Source organism: Tachyglossus aculeatus, chromosome 7, assembly GCF_015852505.1.
Source record: "Tachyglossus aculeatus isolate mTacAcu1 chromosome 7, mTacAcu1.pri, whole genome shotgun sequence".
Taxonomy (NCBI): Eukaryota; Metazoa; Chordata; class Mammalia; order Monotremata; family Tachyglossidae; genus Tachyglossus; species Tachyglossus aculeatus.
Genome location: NC_052072.1, coordinates 26020483 through 26045640, shown reverse-complemented (window position 1 = coordinate 26045640; position 25158 = coordinate 26020483). Strand labels below are relative to the sequence as shown.

Here is a 25158-nt window from a genome sequence, read left to right as displayed (position 1 = left end):
GGGCCTCTGGCCCTTTGTGCTTAGTTCAAGGTGGCCTAGTAGATAGAGCAGGGGCTCGGGAGTCAAAAGGACCTAGGTTCTAGACCAGGCTCTGCCACTTGTCTGCTGTGTGATGTTGGGCAAGTCACTTCACTTCTCTGTGCCTCAGTTACCTCATCTGTTAAATGGGAATTGACTGTGAACCCCATGTGGGAGACGTAATGTGTTACCTGATTACCTTTATGTTCCCCAGCACTTAGAACTGTGCCTGGCACATAGTAAGCAGTTAACAAATACTATAAAAAGGAACAATGCCCTGCACCCAAAATGTGTTTAATAAATAGCATTGATGGATTGATTTGTGCTTGACAGACATCCAGGCCTCTGAGGCCCAGAGCGTCTGTCTGAAAAGCAGGATGGTCTTGAGCCGGCCGTGTCCTGAGGCTGTTCGAGACAGCTGCCTGGGAGTAAGGTAGCCCGGTTTCATGCCCCAGGGTGGGCCAGGAGCCCGTCTGGCTGGCTCAGGTTCAGTCTCTGGGCAGGCGACAGAACAGGACAGCAGGCAGGATGCTGGTTCGCTCACTCCCCCATTGAGGGGCCGGGCCGGTGCTTGCTGGGGTGGGGTTTTTATTCCAGCCCAGCATGGGCGGTTCTTGGGGAGCCAAGCGCTGGCTGGGAGAGGTTTGCAAATGTCACTACTGCAAGTTGCAGCTCATTATCTGGATCTCCCTCTGAACTAAGCCGGGCAGCCAGGGACTGTGGCCTCTCCTGGGAGGCTGAACCCTGGAAAGTCTGGCTAGAGTCCTGGCTTCCGAGCAGCACTCCCTGCCCTCTCCCCCGCAGGCTGGCAAGTGGGGGCCCTGTGTAAACTGTGCTTTAAAAGATGAGTCACACACACAAACACACCGCCCCACCGTACAGAATGGGCTATGCTTGCGCTGTTGAAATTGTTGAAATTATACCTGGAAAATGCATTAGACCCAACTCAAAACATGGATTATCCAAAATAGATTTAGAACTGAGGGAAGCAGTGTGGCCTTGTGGAAAGAATGAAGCCTGGAAGTCAGAAGTCTTGGGTTCTAATCCCTGCTCAGCTACTTGTCTGCTATGTGACCCTGAGTGAGTCACTTCACTTTTCTGTCAGTTACCTCATCTGTAAAATGGGGATAAAGACTATGAGCCCTATGTGGAACAGGGACTCTAACCTGATTTGCTTGTCCTCCAGTGCTTAGTATAGTGCCTGGCACATAGTGAGTGCTGAACAAATACCATTGTGATTATTATTATTATTATTATTGTTAGATTTTAAACTCTGACTAGCGGGAAAGCCTGCCCCTCTCCCACCCATCTGCTTCCACCCGGTAGCATCTGCCATCCGCCAGAGGCTCTCCCTGCTCCATTGATTCAGAGGAGGCACCTTCCTTCACCCTCTCTCCTCCACTGCCCGGCCCAAGCCCCAGGTCTCCAGATAATACCCCCATTTCGAATTTTATCCATTCTCCTGCCCCTCCTTCATTAGTACAGAAAATGGAGAATTGACAATTTCCAGGAAAGCTGGATCCATCGCAAAGCAGCTGAGCAATTCTCCCTGCACTCCCTGCCCCGCGAGTCCCCGCGAACCAGTGCATATCCCAGAGACTGTGGGCCTCAGAAAACCCCCACCATTGGCTCTTTAGGACACAACAGGTTGTGGTTTCATTGAGGGGACTTTCCCAGTTGCCGCTGTCCTCCAGGAGTGCTCAGAGGCTCTGTGGCCTCCCTGAGAAGATCTCCCTCATGAGAACTTAATCATCTTCTTGGTGCTCCCAGGCCAAAGAGGCTCCAGAGGCAGCAACAGAGTCATTAACTCTGAAACCTCAATGGCTACTGAAACCGCTCGTTTCTCATTTCGGGTGGAGGTGGAGGGAGAAAGGGAAAAGGGGGAGTCTTGGAAACAGTGTGACCTAGTGGAAAGAGCCCAGGCTTGGGAGTCAGAGGACCTTGGTTCTAATCCTGGCTCTGCCATTTACTTGCTGTGTGACCTTGGGCAAGCCACTTAACTTTTCTGTGCCTCAGTTCCCTCATCTTCAGAATGGGGATTCAATACCTGTTCTCCCTCCTGCTTAGACTGTTAGCCCCATATGGAACCTGATGATCTTGCATCTACCCCAGCGCTTAGTACAGTGCTTGGTACCTAGTAAGTGCTTAACAAAAGCTACAGTTATTATTTTGGGGGGCAGATACTGGCAGCCTCAGGGGGCCTGTCCAGAGAGCAGAGCAGCATGGCTCAGTGGAAAGAGCATGGGCTTGGGAGTCAGAGGTCATGGGTTCTAATCCTGGCTCCACCACTTGTCAGCTGGGTGACTTTGGGCAAGTCACTTCACTTCTCTGGGCCTCAGTTCCCTCATCTGTAGAATGGGGACTAAGACTGTGAGCCACATGTGGGAAGACCTGATTACTTCGTATCCTCCTCAGTGCTTAGAACAGTGTGTGGCACATAGTAAGCACTTAACAAATGCCATCATCATTATTATTAGAGGAGTGTCCAGAAGACATAGCGGAGAGCAGCTTGGCCGGGTTCAGCTGAAGGAGGAAGAAAGTGGTTGCTGCCTTAAACTAGAGGCAGTGCTCAGGGAACACCGACAATCCCGCACCATCCCCAAAGTGGAGTTCTTCCTGGAATACCACATGACCATCTCAGGTCCTCAGCCGGGTCCAGCCGTATCCGAAGAGCGCCGCATCCCTGTCCTGCCCTAGCACTTTAGTCCACTCCTCCGTGAGGGTTATCTCAGTGTCGAAGACTCAGGTTCCAGGCTCATCCGGTGTTCCCAGAAGGGCACTCTGCCATTCCCGTAAATAGATTTCCCATTTCCGAGGCAGGGCCCCCAGCGTGGACGGAGAGTGCTCTTCCCGCGCCTCCTTGACCGGCGGCACTTCTAGCTCTGGTGGGCCGGACGGGGGAGAGGCGGTGCCTGACGGGTGTTGGGCTCAGGCTCTCAGCCAAGTGGTAGCCTACCTAGCTTGTCTCTAGTGGGGAACCTCACCTGGGGGGTACCTTCTGACTGAACAGAGATGACAAGCAGAGAGAGGGGAATGCCCAGCACCACCTCCAGTTGAGGTGGCTGGAAGAGTAAAATCTCATTCCAGCTTCTCCTTACAGAACAGAGAAGCAGCATGGCCTAGTGGAAAGAGCACTGGAAGTCAGAGAATCTGGGCTCTAATCCCAGCTCGGAGAAGCAGTGTGGACAATGGAATAAGCACGGGCTTGGAAGTCAGAAGGACCTGGGTTCTAATCCCGGCTCTGCCACTTGTCTTCTGTGTGACTGTGGGCAAGTCACTTGCCTTCTCTGGGCCTCAGTTACCTCATCTGTAAAATAGGGATTAAGATTGTGATCCCTATGTAGGAGAGGGACTGTGTCCAACCTGATTAGCTGGTATCTATCTCAGAGTTTAGTACAGTGCCTAGCACACAATAAGCAGTTAATGAATACTATTTAAAAAATTGCTCGCTCTGTGACCTTGAGCAGGTCACAACTTCTCTGTGCCTCAGTTTCCTCAACTGTAAAATGGGGATTAAATTTTTCTCTCCCCTACATAGGCTGTGAAACCCATGTGTCCAACCTGATAAACCTCAGTGCTTAGAACACTGCTTAACACGTAGTAAACGCTTAACAAGAACCATTAAAAAAAAACTGTTGGCACGGCCTGACCCAGGAGCCTATTTTGATGTGAACTAGGAGCAGAATCGCAGTGTTCTTTCCCTCCAAGGCCTTGGGTCTCTAGACAAGAGGCAGGGATGTAGAGGCTCAAGCCACATGTTTCCCTGGAAGCCCAGGCCATCTGGGGTGGAAGTACTAAAGACTGGAAGTCTAGTAGGAGGCTGGTCTGCTGAGAGAGGATCAGGGAGCAGTTGAAGTTCTGCCTAGAGAGAAATGACTGGGACTTCAGGAAATACCCAGCTGGGTGGGGAAGAGTCGGAGATTGGGTATCGTGCGAAAACCAGGACTCTCCTGTCTACCTTCTGTGCCAGGCTGTTGGTCTCCAACATCCAGGGGGATTTCTCTTTGGCCTCAGATTCAACAGAACTGGGAGGATGGATTGTTTTAGGTCTCTTCCTGGCCACAGAGAGTCAGTAGGGCTTTCAGCCATTAATAGCAAGCAGGACAAGAGTTTGGCATCCCCAAAATCTCATTCCTGTCTCTTGGACCCTCGAGTCCCAGGGAAATTTGCCAACCCCAGTGGCACTGAGTGGGGGACACTGGTGGGCTCTATCCCTGGGGCTGGGGCAGCTACCAGCTCTGGCACCTGATTCTCCTTTGAAGTTCTGCTGTTCCGCTGCAGAACGGAAGGTGATTTTCCTAGTGCCGAACTGGGTTCTATTTGGCAAGGCTAAGAAAGGGCCCAGGCCCCTTAGGGAAGAAAGGTGCCAAGGTTGAAGTTGTTCTAACCCCATGTCTGGGCCAGCCAGGGGTGCAGGGAAAGGGGTGAGAACTGCCTCCCTCCATTTTGAATGCCAAACTTTTGTTTTCTGCATGAGGAAACTTTTGTTTCCCTCTGCCCTCTCCCTCCTCTGTATTCTGGGGTTCAGTCTCCTCTTCTGGGAATCGTAGGTGGCTCCAAAACATGGTCACCCCTCCCCTCCACCCCATCACACTGGACACCTTTCAACCGGGTGCCCGGTTCCACTTGCTTGCTGAGACCCTTCCTGGACGGCTTCACACCTCCTGTCCAAGCAGCGTCTCCCCTCCAGTCTTTCGCTTCTTCTTGCTACTTGGATTTCCTGAATTTCCTTTGACTCTTTTTATTTCTTTTCTTTTCTTTTCCTTTCTTTTTCTTTCTCTTCTTTTCTTTTCCTTTATTTTCTTTTCTGGCCTTGGCTTTTCTCATATTTTCTTTACCCTTCTTTTTTTGGTGGTTTAAAGTGGACATTCAGCTCCAAAGAGGGAGGCCATAGCCTCAGCCCATGGGGGAAACTGTCTGCATTAACACATCCCAATGGGGTAGCCCTGGGAAAGAAATGGTTGGGGGTACCGGGGCCCCTGGCTATGTGCTCCCCTCTCCCCACCCACCAGACAATGACTATTGATTTGTTCACTTTCCCCCCTGCCCCCCTCCATCCCCGGGACAGCTTACACCAAGAACCACGTGGACATAGCCACCCAAGGCTGGTTTATCGGGCTGATGTGTGCGATCGCCCTCCTGGTCCTGATTCTGCTGATCGTCTGCTTCATCAAGAGGAGCCGAGGCGGCAAGTACCCAGGTATTTATTTATATTTATGTCTGCTGCTCCCTGTAGACTGTAGTCGTTATGGGCAGGGAATGTGTCTGCTAATTCTGTGGTATTGTGCCTTCCCAAGTGCTTAGTACAATGCTCTGAACATGGTACGTGTTCAGTAAATACCACTGATTAATCAATAGATTAAAGGAGTTCATGGAAATAGAGTCAGTCAGTCAGTCAATTGTATTTATTGAGCGCTTACTGGGGGCAGAGTATAATAATGATGATAGCATTTATTAAGCACTACTGTACTAAACACTTGAAAGAGTACAATATAACAATAAACAGACACATTCCCTGCCCACAACGAGTGCTCAGCTCTGAATCCACTTGGTGCTCTTGGGTAGGTGGTGATGGGGCAACTGACCTGTTTCCCCAGGGTGCGGCCCAAGGTGTTCTTGGCTTTATTGAAAGCTTACGTGGGCTAAGCGTTGGCAGTGAATAAACAGGGTAGGAGGGGAGGAATTAGATAATGTCATTGTTCCCTGGGGAACTCACAGTCTTGTCTAAGACAAGGTGACTCATCTTCACATAGCTGACTGAGAGTCACTGGAGTACACTTAGGCTCCTGAAGTTCACGGCGGGGGGGGGGGGGGGGGGGGGGGGGGGGGGGGGGGGGGAGAGCAGGACCCCTGGGCAGCCTGGGGTCACGGAGGCGAGATCTCTGACTCTGGACATCTGCTCAGCAAATTAGCTTTTTGGACCATCTGAGCCCCACTAGGAATCCTGTGGGAGAAAAAGAGGGGGCAGGGAGAGAAGAGAAGGGAATTGAGGCCAAGGAAGGTATCTTGTCTGTGTGAGAGACCACTGAAGAAGCCCTCCTGTCTTCCTCTTCTCCTCCCCTCTTCCTCTTCTCCTCCCCTCTCCACTGGAACTCTTTGAGGCCCTGTCTCTTAGGGCCTAGGAGAGGAAGACCAATTAGGGAAATGCAGAAAGCTTTCTGGTGTGGTATCAACTCCCTCAGAAATGGGGATGATGGGATATGTGTTGGGGCGGGAGAGAGGTGAGCCAAGAGAAGCCACTCCCTGTTGTGAGCCCTGGGCCATCTTCCTGGCTCACAGAATATTCTCTATTCATATAGGAATTGAGTGGGGGTGGGGAAGAGGCCCAGTGGGTGGGTCCACAGTGCGGGCTCAGATGAAGAACACTGTGGCTTAGCGGATAGAGCACGGACCTGGGGGTCAGAAGGACCTGGGTTCTAATCCTGGCTCCACCATGTGTCTGCTGCATGACCTTGGGCAAGTCACTTAACTTCTGTGGTCCTCAGTTATCTCATCTATAAAATGGGGATTAAGAGTATGACCCCCCTGTGGGAAAAGGACTGTGTCCAACCTGAATGACTTGTATCTCCCCAGTGCTTAGAACAGTGCTGGCACATAGTAAGTGCTTAACATGTACTGTTTTATTATTATTATTATTATTATTATCATTATTATTATTATTATTATTATGAGCTGGTTTCCAAACAGGAAACAGGCAGATCTACCCATATTTTTAACGAGACCAGAGAGGCCAGGGCCAAAGAGGAGATGGGAGACGAAATGGCAGAAAAGGGCTCAAACCTGTCATTTCCTCCAGGGCAGGGATTGGGTCTGTTAATGCTATCGTACTCTCCCAAGAGCTTAGTACAGTGCTGAGTGCAGAGGAAGGTTAATCAATATTATTAATCAATGCTCTGTGCTGAGCACTGAGTCCACTCTAGTGCTTGGGCTCTAGCAAGGCGGAGGGTTATTCTAACCAGACACATCTCCCGACTTCCCCAGCAGGGCTAGGTAGGAAATGGACAAGGTTTGCTTTACTGATCAATTTTTGTTTCAAAGAATGAATGGGCCACCAAGATTTTGTTTCCCAACAGCCTTCAATTCTCAGCCAAGCTCACGCCTTCCTCCTGCTCCTCATCTCACTTTGCTAGGATGCCCACATGTCACACTGAACCTTCCTCCCCAGCCCACCCTCCCCATGACTCCAGAGCCACAATCCCCTGAAACCAGCACCCTGAGGGGAAGACAGGAAAAGCCCCTAAAGGTGTTGTTCCTTTTAAAACTGCTCTTGTCTGCTTTCTTTAGGTCCCATGAGCCTAAATTAATTCTATAATGTAAGCTTGTTTTGGGCAATGTGTCCACTGATTCTGTTTTATCATACTCGCCCGAGCACTTATTACAGTGCTCTGCATATAGCAAGCTCTCAATAAATCATATGGGTTGATTGGCCCATATGATTCAAAGGGACCCAGGTTTGCAGTGACCGAACGGATTTTCCTTCTTAGTGTTTCCCCACCCCATCTACTGGCATCTTCTCCCCACCTGCATCTGAGCACAACTGAGGAGCCCACCCTGAACCTGAGGCCCAGTCCCCAAGGCTCTCCTGGGTTTAGAGATAAGCAGTTGCAAGTTTCTAGTTATGAATTCTGTAATTTCGGGTTGGCCCTCTCAGTCTTCCGCTTGGAGACTATTTATTTCGTTAGTTTCTGGTTTGTTCCCTTCAGTCAAGAAAGGTCTTTAAAGCTTTACCAGTTTTCACATTTCATTCTCGCTGATTTGTGTATTAATCTCAGTGTTTCCTCTCGTGCTGTGTTGCTGAAAAAACTTTTGCTTTTGAACTGCGTGGTTCTTATTGGGTACTCAAGGGAGTTTTTATGTCCAGGAGCTGGAATGTCAGAATTTCCAACTAGTTTTTCCATCTGAAACATATGATGCTATTCGTGGTTGTCTTGAGATTTTTTTCCACTGCTCTGCATAGCTGGATGAGGTCCCAATTAATTTAGTAAATGGAGATTTTGCCTGTGAAAGAACTGTAGGATTGGATTCTTCATGCTACAAGTCAATTTAATTTTCATCTATATTATGTATAAAGATGCATTAAATTCTGTATTTTCTGAACTGTTCAGAGATTTATCCCAGTAACTACCCCTCTAAATTCCTTGTGGGCACGAAATATGTTTACCAACTCTGTTACATGCATACAATGCTTGGTACAGTGATAAGCATACAATAAGTGCTCAAGAAAAATCACTAATTGAAGTTCCCCTCTCCCACCCCCACCCCACCCTGATTTCTTTTCCCATTTCAGGATCTCTCACCCTGGGCTATGTGGGGCCTCCCTCTGGGAGGGTGAATGAATCCAAAAAGCTCTCCAAGTCCTGCACTTGTGAGCAGCACATGGTCCAGAACAAATTCCCCAAAATGGAACCAAACTGGCCCTCAAAATCAGTAGTTCACAGGCTCAGCCTTGCCCTGGGGGTGACGGACAATCAATCAGTGGTATTTACTGAGAGCACTTACATGTGTGCAGAGCACTGTACTGAGCACTTGAGGGAGTATAGTAAAACACAAACTCCACTCTCCGTGAGCTGGCATTGCAGACTAGTGGAAAGAGCACAGATCTGGGTGTCTAGTCCCACCTCTGCCACTTGCCTGCTGTGTGCCCTTAGGCAAGTCACTTAAACTCTCTGGGCCCCAGTTTCCCCATCTGTAAAATGGAATAATAATAATAATAATAATGGCATTTATTAAGTACTTAGTATGTGCCAAGCACTGTTCTGAGTGCTGGGGAGGTTACAAGGTGATGAGGTTGTCCCACGGGGGGGCTCACAGTCTTAATCCCCATTTTACAGATGAGGTAACTGAGGCCCAGAGAAGTGAAGTGACTTGCCCAAAGTCACACAGCTGACAGTTGGCGGAGCCGGGATTTGAACCCATGACCTCTGACTCCAAAGCCCGGGCTCTTTCCACTGAGCAACGCTGCTAGTTGCCTCTCCCTATCCGACAGGGATGCCGGGAGGGCAAAATGAGGAACTTGATGTGGGGAGATGTGAACAAATGCAAGGAATCATAGTGGTGTTGGGAAAGGGGTGGAGGGAGGTATTTAAGGATCAGAATTACTGCACTGGAGAGCAAGCATTCCCCTCCTTATATCGGCCCCAAAGCAACAGCCAATTTGAGCCAGGCTACCCAGGGCCCAGCCAAAGCCCGGCCAGCTACCAGTCCTCCCCTGGCACCCTCCTTGGCAGAACACTCTGCCTCATCCCAGTGAAATGTCCCTCCTGTTGCAGCACCAACCCACTTCCTCTGGCTCGATTTTAGGGAGAGATAATAGGCAGCTTGTATTCCTCTTGTTCATTGTGCCTGCCTCTTGGCTTCTTCTCTCAGTGCGAGAAAAGAAAGACGTCCCCCTCGATCCCGAAGACCAGAAGGAAGAGGACGGATCTTTCGATTACAGGTGAGTTTCTCGCCCTTGGCTCTCAAGATCCACCCCCGGTTGGCACCCACCCCTCTGCTCTCCCCTGTGGCCTGGCAGGCTGCCACACAGATCATGCATGCTGGCTCATCAGGGTTTTCCCTCTGGCCTCTTCCAGAGCACCTGGGCTGAAGGTCACATCATCAAGCCTTGGCTAGGGCGAGTGAGCTTTCTCCTGGATGAGACCAGACCCCCGCCCCACCCCCAGAGATACCCTCATACCAACAGCAATTCCTGTCCTGGTGGGGTCGCATCAGTGTCCACACAGAGAGCTGCCTTTGACTTCTTCCGTAAATCTAAATCCTTCCCTCTCCCTAGACCCCTCCTGAGTCGCTACTATCGGGATGGGTAGGGGGCCTTTCAGCAGGTCAGCCTGGCCTCTGGAGAAAGTGGATTGGGGTGTGTGATAGGCCCGGGGCAGAGGATTCCAGACAGTGGGTCAGGACCAAATCTCTGAGCCCCACCTCAGCTAATTCCCTCCCTGGCCCCTGATCCCCACTTCAACAAGAGGTGCATTTTGAGATGCTTTCAGTTATAACCCCACACACATTTTTAAAATTTCCCAAGTCCAGGAGAGAGAGAGAGAGAGAGAGAGAGAGAGAGTGTGTCTCTTTCTTCTTAGGACCACACCACACACTCCCTTAGCATAGCCTGTGGGGCTGGATTCTGAGCCAACACTGCTCAGAGAGCAGATTGGGTCACCTCTGCAGTCCCCAAAGCCTAGGGTTGCTGTTTTTCGGCTCTTACAGTGATGTCACAATCTTTCTCCACAGCCTGTGGGGAGAGCAGAGGGCAAGGAGGGCCACCACAAATGCTGGTGTGCTGATTAAACCGCTAAGTGCTTTGCTGCAATGGTAACATGCTCTAATTAGGTTTGAGTGGCAGCTGGCAATGTTATCCTGGCTCCTTCCCTTTCCCCTCCTCTATCAAGGTCACCTCCTTGCTTTCCCTCTTCTCCCCTGGCCTTCCCTCAGGCCCCACCCCCCATCCTTCCCCATGTTCTCTGTGGCTTGGACTTCCACAGCCCACACCAAAAGAAGCAGGGGCACTTGGCAGCGCAGAGACCAGGATTGGATGTGAGCCTCGGGCAGGGAGGATCCAGGTTCTGGCTCTGTTAACCAGAGAGAAAAGGGAAGTGGGGCCCAGGCTGGTAAGCAGGAGAAGGAGGAGAAAGGGGAGGGGAAGAAACCAGGGAAGGGAAAGAGTAGGTGGAAAGGAGCAGGAAGAGAGGAGACTCTTCCTCTTCCAACTGATCTGTAGTCACCGCCGAACAGGGAGCCCCACTCGGGAATTTGGAGCCTGCTTGTTCATTAAACAAAATGCTTAGGGCTTTGGTCATACCCAGCCTACTTGATTTCCCACCACTCAGCCGAGGGAGAGGGATGGGCGCTGGCCCTTCTGGTTTAGAATTACTGGGCACAATGCTGCCCGCTCCATGATGAGGGTGAGGGGTGTGGCTGGCAGGATTCCCTGACAGGTTCATCTCATGTCTCCAACAAGACCTGGCAATTTCCCATTGGGCTGAAAAGACCCAAGATGGTAGCGTTGAGACCTATTAGCTGTCTGTTTATTGTGATATTGTATTCATTCATTCATTCAATCATATTTAGTGAGCACTTACTGTGTGCAGAGCACTGTACTAAGCACTTGGGTAGTAACAAATCGGCAACATATACAGACGATCCCTACCCAAGAAAGGGCTCACAGTCTAGAAGGGGGAGATAGACAACAAAACAAGTTTTGTTTGTTGTACTCTCCCAAGCACTTAGTACAGTGCTTTGCACACAGTAAACACTTAATAAATACAATTGAACGATGAACGAATGAAGCCTTTTGTCTCCACCCATCTCATCCCCACTAAAACCTCTGCCCCCTCCTGGCTCCCTTACATGGGTGGTTGGAGATGGGACTATTCCAGGCTCTAGCAGGGCTTTGCCCCCGAGGAAATTCTCCCACAGCAAAGGCTTCTGATGAGTGATTCCCCGTCCCCCTCTCCATCCCCCCCATCTTACCTCCTTCCCTTCCCCACAGCACCTGTATATATGTATATATGTTTGTACATATTTATTACTCTATTTATTTATTTATTTATTTTATTTGTACATATCTATTCTATTTATTTTATTTTGTTAGTATCTTTGGTTTTGTTCTCTGTCTCCCCCTTTTAGACTGTGAGCACACTGTTGGGTAGGGACTGTCTCTATATGTTGCCAATTTGTACTTCCCAAGCGCTTAGTACAGTGCTCTGCACATAGTAAGCGCTCAATAAATACGATTGATGATGATGATGGTGATGGAAGGGCTGATATGCTTCCCCACTGCCGCAGGAAGTCAGGAACCCGTCATGGATCAATCCCAGTTTTCTTAATCCATGGCTATTTCTCTCCCTGGGCAGTGCCATGGGATTGTAGGGGGCCCTCCAGAGCCAGGTTTCAGAGGGTGAGACCCAAATCCAGCCTCTGGGGGCTCAAGAAAGGAAGGGAGAGGAGGGAAGAGAGGTCAAGAGGGGCCTCCACCAGGCTGAATGGGCCAGGCAGGATGCCACCTCTCTTTTGGGGCACTCTCCCCCTCTGCTTCTGTCTTCTTCCTATTCCTCCTGATCCATTCACCAGCCAGTGAAGGTCTCTTGAGAGGTTGGAAGACTAGCAGTTGGACTTCCAGTCCTGAGGGGAGAGCTGGTCTTTCCTGACTCCCTTCCCTTTCCAACCTTCCCACTCTAGCCCCAAATATCTAGCACCCCACCCTTCACCTCTCCATCCCCAAACCCCTCAACCTGAGACAAACCCCAGGGAGTTGCAGGAGCTCAGAGGACTAGCTTTGGGATCAGCCCAATGAGATGACTAAGGGAGATCAGTCAGTGGTATTTTTTTGAGCACTTTCTACATGCAGAGCACTATACTAGCAGTGGCTAGAGAAGCAGTGTGGCTCAATGGAAAGAGCACAGGCTTGGGAGCCAGAGGTCATGGGTTCAAATCCCAGCTTTGCCACTTGTCTGCTGTGTGACTTTGGGCAAGTCACTTAACTTCTCTATGCCTCAGTTACCTCATCTGTAAAATAGGGATAAAGACTGTGAGCCCCACGTGGGACAATCTAATCATCTTCATCAATCATCAATCGTATTTATTGAGCGCTTACTATGTGCAGAGCATTGTACTAAGCGCTTGGGAAGTACAAATTGGCAACATATAGAGACAGTCCCTACCCAACAGTGGGCTCACAGTCATTTTATATCCTCCCCAGAGCTTAGAACAGTGCTTTGCTTATAGTAAGCACTTAACAAATGCCATCATTATTATTACTAAGCACTTGGGAGAGGACAACACAACAGAATTAGCTGACACGTTCCCTGCCTTTAACAAGATGCCTTCACATCCCCAGTGGCTTTGGAGTGCAGGGAGTGATGGGGCATTTCAGATTTCCAAGAGAGCAGATGGAAGAGGAGGACGGGTCATAATAGATGCTCAGTGGGTACACGAGCTCACTGCTTCAGGAAAAACTGAGATCCAGCTTTCCTGGAGCTCTGGGGCCTCAGCTGACTGTCTCTTGCTACTGCATTTGCCACCATAAACTGCATTTAGTCAGTCCATTCTGAACTCCTGCTGGCTCTTATCTACTTCTTGCTTAACAGCTTTCCCTTGACTGCTAACTTCCCACTCCCTTCACCACACAGCTGATCCCGGCCACAGATGCCACTGCTGAGCGGCCAAAGTTCCCCACTAATTGTTCCCTGAGAGGCTAGGGAGAAAGGTAGAGGTGGGAGCAAAGTCTTACCTCTGCCACACTTGCCCTGGAGAAGGGGCCGCAGTCACCTGGGAGGACTGTTCACGGGGAACCGGTTGGCTGCTCCGCCTTGCCCTCTGTGCAGGCTGGAAGCTGACAATCTGCCTGTATTTCCCATTACCTCCTCAAAGTCTTCCCTCCCTCCTCATCAGGCTGCAGCCCTTCTGAGCCCTGGTGGGGATCCTGTTCCCCAGACGGGTGACCAGACTTGTCTTTCTTGAGTGAGAGCAAAGCCGGCATCCTGAACAGGGACCATAGGCTGACGGGGAAATGGCAGCTGCCGGCGGGCATGGGGGAGAGAAAGAGAGAGGGAGAGAGAGAAAGAGAGAGTACTAGCATCATGTGGTACCTCTCCTCCCAAGCTCTCTTGGTCCCAACACCTGCCTCACCCCACCCCCAGGCTCAGAGAACACCACTGGCCCTGCCTGCAGCCAATGCCCTCAGTGCCCCCTCTGCCAGATCCAAGGCCCCAGGGCCATCCAGGTTCTGGTTCTGCAACTTAAAGCAGAAAGTCGATACTTCTCCAGTTCCTTTGTGATGAGGAACTCGTCAGCTTGGCCGATCACCTTAGACCAATAACTGCCAGGTCTCCACTTTATTAATAATAATAATAATGGTATTTTTTAAGTGCTTACTATGTGCAAAGCACTGTTCTAAGCACTTTACCATGTGCTGCCTAGAAACAGCCACAGTGGGCTAGATAAAAAAACAGAAAGCCCTATGGCTCCTTTCAGTTAGGCCCGCTGCCTGATTTCTTCCAGCTATCGCCCACACTCTGGTTCCTGGTCATAGCTGGCCCCAGGGCAGTACTCCTACCTCTGCTCTCAATTAGTCAATTGTATTTATTGAGTGCTTACTGTGTGCAGGCACTGTACTAAGCACTTGGGAGAGTACAATATAACAAAAAACAGACATTCCCTGCCTGTAACTTGCTTACAGTCTAGAGGGGGTGACAGACCTTGATATAAATAAATTACTGATATGTACATAAGTGCTGTGGGTCTGGGGGCAAGGGGGATGAATAAAGGGAGCAAGTCAGGGTGACGCAGAAGGGAGCGGGAGAAGAGGAAAGGAGGGCTTAATCAGGGAAGGCCTTTTGGAGGAGTTGAGTCTTCAGTGTGCTCTCACAGTTATGCTTTTAGGCGTCTGGCAACAGTGGGCTAACGCTGACTCCTCTTGTTGCCGGGGAAGGAGGGGGAAGGGGCGAGCCAGATGCTGTGACTAACTATCTGTAACCTGACCTACCAGCGATGAAGACAACAAGCCACTACAAGGCAGCCAGACATCCCTGGATGGCACCATCAAGCAGCAGGAGAGCGACGACAGCCTGGTGGACTACGGTGAGGGCGGCGAGGGCCAGTTCAATGAAGACGGCTCCTTCATCGGCCAGTACACCGTCAAAAAGGACAAAGAGGAGACAGAAGGGAACGAGAGCTCGGAAGCCACGTCGCCCGTGAACGCCATCTATTCCCTGGCATAGGGCAGCCCGTGCAGACCTGGCCACCAGCCTAGTCCACGGGGGGAGAGAGGGGACACACACCGACTGAATGACCATACGACCGCCATCACTTGCAGGGGACGAGGGCAACAACTGCAACTCCACACCCGACCCAGGTGATCTGCCGTGCCATGCCTGCTCGTGGCCCCAAGCCAGTGGCACAACACCCCTTGGGGTGCTTCTGTGGCTGGACTGAATCGGAGGAAACAGGGTCCCCGGACTCCACCGAATCGCTGCCCTCAGCTTTCGGACGCAGACCGTCCCCTGCCCTGTCTCCTTTGTGTCCTCTCCTTCCCACCCCCATCTCTCCCCTTCACCCCCAGTAGATACAGCTTCACTATTTAGTTAATGTCCTATGCAGTCTCTGCCCCCTTTCTTGCCCTCCCCAGAAATATCTGGATTTCTTTCTTTTTGGAATAAGGTCTCTCAGAAAAGAGGGGCAGGGCAGAATCTTTCTGAAAGGAGCAAGGTGGAACGGCAATTTAACAGGGACGCCGTATTCCCAGGAACCTTGGGCTGCTGTATTCCTGCAAGTCATCCCTCTGGCCTTCTCTCACGCAAGCCAGATGGACCAGTTGGTTACACAAAGACAGTATTGGAGAGACTGGAGGAATGTGGTACTTTCACCCTCCTCGCTCTGTGATTTGGCTGGAGATCGGGCATATACCTCGGGGTTTTTCCACACCAGGGTGGACCCCGGACACACGTCTGAGGACTGAGCTGGGATAACCCTGCCCCAACCCCACCCACAGAGAAAGATTGAGGTGGAAGGGACTGCTTGAAAAGGCCTTCGACTCCAGTCACTTACCTCTCAAATGGAAGCAGACTGAAGACCCGGATGTGGAGTCCAGCCAGGGGTCAGGCCAGAGGCCTAGGCCTTGGGCTGGACCTGAGTGTCTGACTGTTTTCCAGCAGAGGTATGGCTGCCACTTTGTTTTCCCCTCCCTCCGGGGGGAGATGAAGACCCAGCAAATTCTCTCTGGAGACAAGAAAATTAAGCAGTGAACCAGGACAAAGGAAGCAAGGACTGCTCCCCACCCCCTGCCGCACCCCATTCCATTGTGGACATTAAACACCTAGCTCCTTTCCCAGGGAGCTTGTTGGAGTTCGTTCCCCCCCACCCACCTAACTCTGTTGTGACATTGAAGTTCATGATTTTGGCTGAAACTCTCTTGAGAACATCCTTGGGCTCTTTCTTCCAAGAATCAGCCACCCATCCATTGGCGCTCAGGGTGGGAGTCATGTTTTACTTTAGTCAGAGGGTTTCCCACCTCAAGGACTTATTCTAATGGTACTAACATCTCGGAAGTGATCCAGTCTAGAGCCGCCCCTCTCTCTCTCTCTCTCCCCCCCCCACCCCACCCCCATCACCACAACCCTCTTCACATGCCTTAACCAGCTTCTCCCTGTTCCTGGAAGCGATCCAAATCACCTTCTCTCACTTGAGACTCGGGGCCCATGAAGACTTTGCTCTGAGTCAGGTTCCTTGCACAGCATCACAACTCCGAGCCACGCGGCGGGCGCTGCCCTAGAGAGCAGCATCAGGGGTCCTGGTGGCCTGGGCTCCCCACCTACCATGCTCCCAAAACCAAAGGTACCTTAGCTACAGGGGTGAGGGTGTGGGTTGGCCGGGGCGGGGGGAGTGGGGGTGCGCCCAGACCACCGCCTTCACAAGCAAAGGACAACCTGTCTCAGGCAGGAAGGAAGCAATGATGGACTTGATGTCACTGGCGGGACTCCCTAGTTTAAGCTCTGGGGCTGTACTGCTCTCTCCACTGGCCCCAGTGAGCGGCCAAGTAGCCCTCGAGAATGTTGGCTCTGTTGTGGAACCACAGAGGAATTAACAGCACAACCTAGCTCGCAGTAGGAGGAAATGGGTCACCCAGGGAATGCCATGGACCCTCCACCTGTGCAGAAACAGAAGTGTGGGAAGTGGAGGCTGGAGGGTAGGGGTCAGGGTTGGAGTCTGAATGATAGTAGTGGAAGCTTTCCATTTAAGAAGACAACAGGAATGGGAGGGGGGAAACTCAATTTGGCCATTCTCCTGCTCAGGGTTGGAGACAGCCAGCCATTCCCCTTCAAGGGCCATGAGAGCTAGGTGTCTCTCCACAGCTCTGTTTAGGAGAGTCACTCCCTAACCCTTTAGTTCCCCAGATTGGGCCACGCCAGTGTTCACGCCTTTTCACTTCATTCCTCAGTGAAAGCAACAAAGAACTGGCTGAGCTCAGCCCACCTGGCTCCAGGTTGAGAGAGGGCCAATTCAGAGGAGGAGCTAGTGGAGGCCAGGCTGGGCCAGAACTGGAGCTAACCCCTCAAGGAGCAAGAAGAGAACCTAAGGGCAAGTGTTAGTAACCTCTGTCCCAGAGATGTGAAAACTGTGTAGGGGGGGTAAACAAATTGGGCCTTGGCCCTTGATTTCAGTATTCTCTCAGCCTCCCTTGGTGGGCCAACTCACTGCTCCCCTCTCCTCTTGCCCCCATCTTCCATGGAAAAAAACTTGGGCAGGGAAGCCTCCCCACAGATGTGGAAACTAAGGGTTTAGTTCCTTGGGCCCAGTCCTGGTCCAAAAGCAGATGAGGAAAAATATTGGCCAAATTCCTGTGGGAGGTGAGCAACAGCCCAGTATCGAGTCTGGGGGAGGAGACTGGGAGCAGGTTCCGGGAGAAAGCTCCCAGGAGGCAACAGATTGTGGCTTTTGAACTCTGGGAAGCCCAGTCACACTTACAACTGTGGGCTTTAAAGCCAAATTCTTCTCCCTCCATCCTCCCACATTCCTCTCCCAGTTATCAGTCCTGCGTTACTAACTTGCTAGCCCTCTCAGAAAGCTGTATCCTCGTCTCCTGGACCGTGACTTCCTCTGTCTTTTAATGAATGGCAATGGAGTTTGGTCCATCTGATCATTCAATTGCCCAAGCTTGTATCTGACTCCAGGCCCTAGAAAGACCAATCTGAGATGCCAAGGTAACCAGGACAGGAGGAGACAGAGCAGAGTTTCTATTAAGGCCCAGGGGAGAGAGGAGAGGTTCTAAGGGGTAAGGAGTACTGTTTAACCTGCTCCGTGCTTTTGCGTCCTTTTTGCTTCAAGAGAGACAGGACTGGGATAATCCAAGGGCACACGGGCTGTAGCTTGTGTAGATAAAGTGCCCAGTGACACTTGAAGGCTTGCTGAACCTGGGACTGGTAACAACCTCAAGAGGTCACCTGGACCAACCCCCTGCCTCCAAGCAGCTGAACCCCTTAAGTGCTTGGTAAAGAGGATGGTCAATGGAGTGACTCAGAGGTCTTGCTTTGCCATGATCCAGCCACATCTACTGCCCTTACCCTTCCTGTTTCAAGGTATTAAGTGCAAAACACTGTAGTAATGCTTGGGGATGTACAATAGAATAGAGCTGGTAGACACATTCCCTGTCCGTAAGGAGTTTACAGACTGCAGGGGGAGGTAGACATAAAAATAAATTAGAGAGACGGGAAATATTAGAATATAAGGATATTTACATGAGTGCTGTGGGGCTGGACGCCCGGAGAGGAGGGGAGAATCTAGCAACTCCTGTTGTGCATTAAAGAGGGAAAGAGAGGTTGTCAGGGTAACTACCCCTTTGGGGGCCTCTGCTCCTTTGGCATGTAGCTTGAGTCCCAAATCTCAGCTCTCCCCTGCCTCTTTAAAACACCCAAAGGTGCTTTCCCCTCCAGATGGTGGGAACAGATACCCAGAAAGAGTTTGGGTCTGTGGTCCCTGGAAATAAATACAGTGGATCTACACGACATTAGACAGAATCTGAGGCCTAGGCAAATATCGGCCAGTAGGCACCGTGGGCCAGTGGATAGCTATGAAGCAAAATTCAGCTAGATAGATCCAGGCATGGGGGGGCTCAGAAAGCAGAGACAAGAATATTTGGACCATCCCGATTTGTCCAGCCCTGCAGGTGGACTCCGGGCCAGCCACTGAGCAGAAGCAGGAACAGTAAGGGGACATGGATGCGAGGGAAGGAGCTGGAACTCCAACAAAGGCAGCGAAGTGCTGATAAAGAATCCAAGCTTATCGACAGGAGACGCAGCATAGCCTAGGAGAAAGAACACTGGCCTGGGAGATAGAGGACCTGGGTTCTAATCCCGGCTCTGCCACCTGTCTCCTGTGTAACCTTGAGCAAGTCACTTAATTTCTCTGTGTTTCGGTTACTTCATCTATAAACTGGGGATTAAGACTGTGAGCCCCATGTGGGACCTGGACCGTGTCCAACCTTGTATTTGCCCCAGTGCTTAATACAGTGCCTGGCACATAGTAAGCACTTAATACCATTGATTTTTTTTTAAAAAAAAAGAAACAGGAAGCAGGAGCAGTGAAGAGGATGCTCAAATGGAAGTGGTGCCTGATGTTGAATTGTACTTTCACTGTACTAAGGTGGGGCTTGATGTTGAGTTGTACTTTCACTGTACTATGGTGCAGTGCTTAAGTACTCATAAATAGCACTGATGATGATGATAGAGCTCAGTCTGGGTCACCAGGGTTGGCTTTCTAAATGCCTCAAAGGGGCATTTTTAAAGGGACAGAGAGTTGCTTAGCCCAGGCTTAGCCCAAGGGCAGATCTTCAATAACAGACCCATGGAGTGCCAGCCTTCTTCCACTACAGGGACAGGGCAGAGGCCTCCAGCAAGCCAGGCAGTCTTTTGAGTCAGAAAGACCTGATTTGGGGGTTGTTGTAGTGTTGGGGCTCAGCCCTGGAAACTCTATGTTCTCTTCTGCCCTGTTAGCAAGATTTCTGCAGCAATTGAACAAGGAAGGCTGAGGGTCAAAACAGTGACTTTGCCCCTACAGCTGGTAACCCTGGGCGTCAGCCCACAGAGGGGGCATCTCACTGTAGCATACTGCTATCTTTCCTGGTTTCCCCTGGAAATGGATATGCAGTGGGATCAAACCATTAGCGTATCAGAGGCAGGCCTCATTCCAGCTGGAGTGGGAATCCAGCCCAGTGTTTATCACCCGCTGCATTAGCAGATGGCTACAACCAGCCTGCAAAAATCAAACAGTTTGGCCTCTTAGTTCACCATCCCCAAATTTCACTCAGCCCTTGTTTTCTGCTGAAGAGGAAGTCCCTACTCTGTGGACTTTGCCAATTGCGTAAGCAAACCTCCTTCAACATGGAAAGTGGCAGAAGCTCTGCCTCCCTTCCCAGTGCCAGCATGGGAGGAGAGCAAAGGTGGAAGGGTAGATCACAACACAAAGGCTGCACACCACCTGAAGGAGAAGTGGGTTTGGCAGAGAAAACGGTGGAGGCAACGTGCAGGCTGGGATATGGAAGCAGGGTATGGGAGAAACAGGATGGGATCGATAAGATCTAAATACTGTTTGTCTAGATGAGAAGTAACCCCAAAGAAGACAACCATTTAGAAGGCTCAACCTGGAGCACAGAATCACTCGCCCAAATCTAAGTGCCAGTAGCTTCCGTTGCTAAGGAGCCGAGGGCCTCAAAAACATCTTCCTGCTGAGAACGAAAAACAAATGTGAGGAGGGCAGATCTAACAAGGAGGAGAGGGCATCAGCCCAGCAGAACTTGCTTCTCTAGGACAGTCCAACTCCAGGGAGAGCACGAAAGGCTGGCCCTCTGACCTGTTCTAACTGCCCCCTCGTACTCTCCCACCCAGCCAAACCTGGCTTGTAAGCAAGCCCACTCCCAGCATCCCACCAGCCCAAACAAGTTGTCATGACTAGAGTGGTGCCATCAGTGGACGAGAGGAGCGTGGGATGTTCGTGGAGGGGCTGGCAGACCAAGGCTAGTAGTGGTCTGGCGGCCTGGCCTGTGGCTAAGCCACATTAGCATTCTAAAGCTGCACTGTAACAATCAGGACTGGCTGGGCTGACTGACCCTGACCATGGATTGATTGATGCAGAGAGGGGGCCGGCTAGGGGCCCTAATGAGAATCATTCAAGTTGCTTAGTACTGATGGTCTGCTAGGGAGCCCTCCAGGGAGAGCATATAGGAAGGGGAAGGTCGAGGGGCGGTGTCTTCTGGGCCTGACAGAAAGAGAATCGACCCCAGATATCTTGCTTGCTCCATGCACAAAATGGCTAACTGGGGCCCACTTGCTCTGTGCTCTATGAGGTGGCCTCCAGGATTGATTTTTTTCTCAGTGCAGAACAGGCCCTAAAGCTCCAGGGAAGGGAGAGTGGAAATGAGGAGCTGCTGGAGGCTGGAGTGGGCTCAGCTGGGCTGGAGCAGGAGGACGGCGGGGGTTCTCCCGACATCCGTTAACAGCCTCGAGTTTGGTCCACAGCAGGTCCCCACTGGGCGGCTGCTTGCCACAGTGAGCTAGGGCTGGCGTGGGACTGTGGCCCACGTGAGCTTTATCTGAGGTATGATTCTACTCCCTCAATTGACTCCGCCAGTGAAGCAATAAACTCACAAGCAAGTTAGAGCTTTGTGCTCTCAGCATGTTCCAATTATTAAAAAAAAAACCCAATTACTTCCAAATCTGGGATAAGATTTCACCTTCAGTGTTTTCCCCTTCCCATTTCCTCAGATTTATGCCAACTTCTTCCTCATGCTCCTGTTAGCCATCAGTCTCTCCCCACCCCCCACCACTCTTAGGTCCCCACCTGACATTACCACCTCCTCTCCAGTTTGGTTCTTGGGAGGAAATCCCCCCTTGAGATTTCATCCAATCCTTCACATCCATAGATCTTTTAATTTGTAAATATCTAACCTCCAGCGGGAAACCCCGTTTTAACCCCCATCACGCCGGCTTTTCCTTTCACACTCCCACTTGCATCTACTGACCCTTCCAGCGAGAACCGCGGAGCGGCAGCCGTCCAGATGACCTTCGGCATGGAGACTTCGGGGCCAGGGAACGGACGTTTAACATACGGACTTATTCAACTGACTGCATGAGCAATGAAAAGGCCAAATTATTCTGATTTTTTTGTTGGAATCACTGTAAAAAAAAAACCTGATTTTTTTTGTATAGAGAAACACTAAACGTATAATAAAAAGTTGTTCAAAACTGAACCACCGAGCTGGATGTTGGTTGTCTCGCCCCAGGGAACCCAAGAATATCAGACGTTGCCAACTGAAGGAGTCAGCCACACCCTGGCATACTCACTGGACCAAGACATTGCATGCAGGCTTGCCACTTTTTTGCGGCAGGTAAGCCATACCCGAGATTTGGTGAGAAGTGGCATGATGCATGTTTGAGTAAATACAAAACTAAATACAATACTGAATACAATACAATACTAAAGCTTAGTTCAATCAATCAATCAATCAATGGTATTCATTGAGCACTTACTGTGTGCAGAGCACTGCACTAAGTGCTTGGGAAAGTACAATGTAACAGAGTTGGTTCAATGAAACTATTTTTCTCCCCCAATCTGGATTATGCCCACACCCCATTCCCAGTTCTCCTCTCTCCCATCCTTACCTTCCTTTCCCACCCCCCAATCTTGGAAGCTGGGCTCAGAAAACACCAGGGAATGGCCCGCAGCCAGAACTTCCAGAGTCACATAGACCCTCAGGGAAATCCAGCTGAAAAGAGAAAGGTGAAGTGGTGCGCAGTCAAGATTGAGGCCCACTGCCTGATTTCCACCAGGCCCAAGTTCTGAACTGTATTTTTAGCCAGTCCTAATTTATCTGTCTAGGCTAGAATAGAACTCTCGATCAATCTTTCAACGGTATGTTGAGAAGCAGCATGGCCTAGTGGATAGAGCACAGATCTGAAAGTTAGGAGTATCTGGGTTCTAATCCCAGCTCTGCCACTTGTCTGCTGTGTGGCCTTGGGTAAGTCACTTCACTTCTCTGTGCCTCAGTTACCTCCGCTGTGAAATGAAGATTACGATTGTGAGCCCCACGTGGGACAGCGACTGTCCAAACCTATTTGCTTGTATCTACTCCAGTGCTTAGAACAGTGGTTGGCACATAGTAAGCGCTTAACAAATGACACAGTTAGTATTACTATTTTTATGTATTATTATTAATAATAATAATAATAATAATGGCATTTGTTAAGCACTTACTATATGCTAAGCTCTGTCCTAAGCACTGCGGGGGAATACAAGGTAATCAGTTGTCCCATATGGGGCTCACAGCCTTAATCTCCATTTTACAGATGAGATAACTGAGGCACAGATAATTTAAGTGACTTCTCCAAAGTCACACAGCTGACAAGTGGCAGAACAGCTAACAAGTTAAGCCCTTACTGTGTGCAGAACACTGTACGAAGCACTTGGGAGAGTACAGTTGAATTTGTAGTTGTGACCCCTATCCTCCTGGAACTTCCACTCTATTAGGGGAGACAGACACTAAAATAAATCACAGGTGGGAGAAGCAGGGGAGTATAAAGAGGTGTACATCATAAGTGCCAGAGGGGTGGAGGGAGGGAGAGCAACCTAGTGAGAAGCAGCATGGCTAGTAGAAAGAACACAGACCTGGGAATCAGAAGACCTGGGTTCTAATCCCTGCTCTGCCAATTGCCTGCTGAGTGAACTTTGGATGAGTTATTTAACTTTTCCATGCCTCAGTTCTCCTGTTCTCCCTCCTACTTACTTATACCATGAGCCCCTTGGGGGACAGGGACTGTATCCAACCTAACTGGCTTGTAGAACAGTGTTTGACACATAGTAAGTGCTAAACAAATACCATTTTTAAAAAGTGTTTAGGTGAGCGAGTGCTTAGGTGGCAGAAGGGAGGGGGGTGGGATGGGGAGTGGGTGTTGTCAGGCAGGAGCTGACCCAGAAGCCCCAGGAGGAGGTATGACAAGCCACGAGAAAGTTCAACCTTTGGCCTCTCCCTTTTGTCCCACGCAGAGAAGCAGCGTGGCTCCGTGGAAAGAGCATGGGCTTTGGAGTCAGAGGTCATGGGTTCAAACCCCAGCTCTGCCAATTGTCAGCTGTGTGACTTTGGGCAAGTCACTTAACTTCTCTGTGCTTCAGTTACCTCATCTGTAAAATGGGGATTAAGACTGTGAGCCCCCCGTGGAACAACCTGATCACCGTATAACCTCCCCAGTGCTTAGAACAGTGCTTTGCACATAGTAAGCACTTAATAAATGTCATTATTATTGTTACTGTTATTATTGTTATTATGTGGTGTCAGGGAAGATTTTTCCAGCCCCAGTTTCTCCAGAAGAAAGCTGACAAGGAAGTTTGGAACAATATGTTGAGCCAAACAGTGGCTCAGGGAGCAAGGAAGAAAATGGCTCCCATATTCACTCTCCCCAACTCTTCTCTTATTAAAGGGACATCTCCTCCAAGTGTCTTTCCTGACTAAGCCTTCACTGCCTCTTCTGCCACTCCTTTCTCTGTCACCCTTGTGCATGTATTTGCTCCCTATATTCACCCCTCCCTCAGCCCCATAGCACTTATGAACGTATCCAGCGTGGCTCAGTGGAAAGAGCCCAGGCTTTGGAGTCAGAGGTCATGGGTTCAAATCCCGGCTCCCCCACTTCTCAGCTGTGTGACTTTGGGCAAGTCACTTCACTGTGCCTCAGTTCCCTCATCTGTAAAATGGGGATTAAGTCTGTGAGCCCCCTTGGGACAACCTGATCACCTTGTATCCTCCCCAGCGCTTACAACAGTGCTTTGCATATAGTAAGTGCTTAATAAATGCCATCATATTCATCATTTATTTATTGATATTAATGTCTGTCCCCCCTCTAGACTGTAAGCTTGTTGTGGACAGGGAACGAAAGTGTCTACCAAGTCTGCTCTACTGTATTCTCTCAAGTGCTTAGTACAGCGCTCTGCACAGAGTAAGCACTCAAATATGATTGATTGTCTAGAGTACTAGTCACAAAGCTCAATGTCAGTTTGCCCATCCTCTGAGATTGCCATTGAGTGAAGAAAATAGAGGGCAACGAACTTGGATTTAAGTCCTACCTCGGACCCTGACAAGCTGGGTGAACTTGGGACAAATTGCCTAAGCTATTCGGACCTCGATTTCCCCAGCTGATTCACTCAGCCCCTCCTGACCTCTCAGGGGAGGATACATGAGCTATAGAGGTGAAAGGCAAATGGCTCGGGCCTCTGAAGCTGGGAGAAGGGGCTTCCCAAATGGAGAAAGCCCCCCGGCCCCCAACCCAATTCAATCAAGGCCAAAGAGATGAATCAGCCTCTCAGAACTCCAGGGATGTCAGATTATCCTTCTGTCTTCACAGCCCCAGAGATCCCCAGCTAATTCTAAAGGCCCGTTTCAGTCTATTAGAAATGCTAATTTATGGGGGGTGGGGGGCAGGGAGGGAGAATTAGCAGGCCCAGTGAAAAGATCTGGGCCCTGCTTCAGTCTTTCAGGAGAGTAGAGGGCTGAAGGGGTTGGGGGTGGGGAGTTGGGGGGGGAGGGGGGGTTGCATAGGACCCAGACAGCCTGGAAGGTTAGTTGGGGCTTTTAGAATTCATTAGCATCTCCCTCTCTGATCCAGGCCC

General features: G+C 50.4%; 1 protein-coding gene across 1 annotated transcript in view; it reads left to right on the top strand.

Moving 5' to 3' along the window:
* NFASC (neurofascin) overlaps positions 1 to 18152 on the top strand; it is a 174164-nt gene extending 156012 nt beyond the window's left edge. The window contains exons 29-31 of the mRNA XM_038748731.1: positions 5087 to 5218; positions 9385 to 9454; positions 14501 to 18152. Of these exons, the coding sequence (XP_038604659.1) occupies positions 5087 to 5218; positions 9385 to 9454; positions 14501 to 14732 (434 nt within the window). The 3' untranslated portion in view covers positions 14733 to 18152. The remainder of the gene's footprint in view (positions 1 to 5086; positions 5219 to 9384; positions 9455 to 14500) is intronic.
* Positions 18153 to 25158: the final 7006 nt, after the last annotated feature.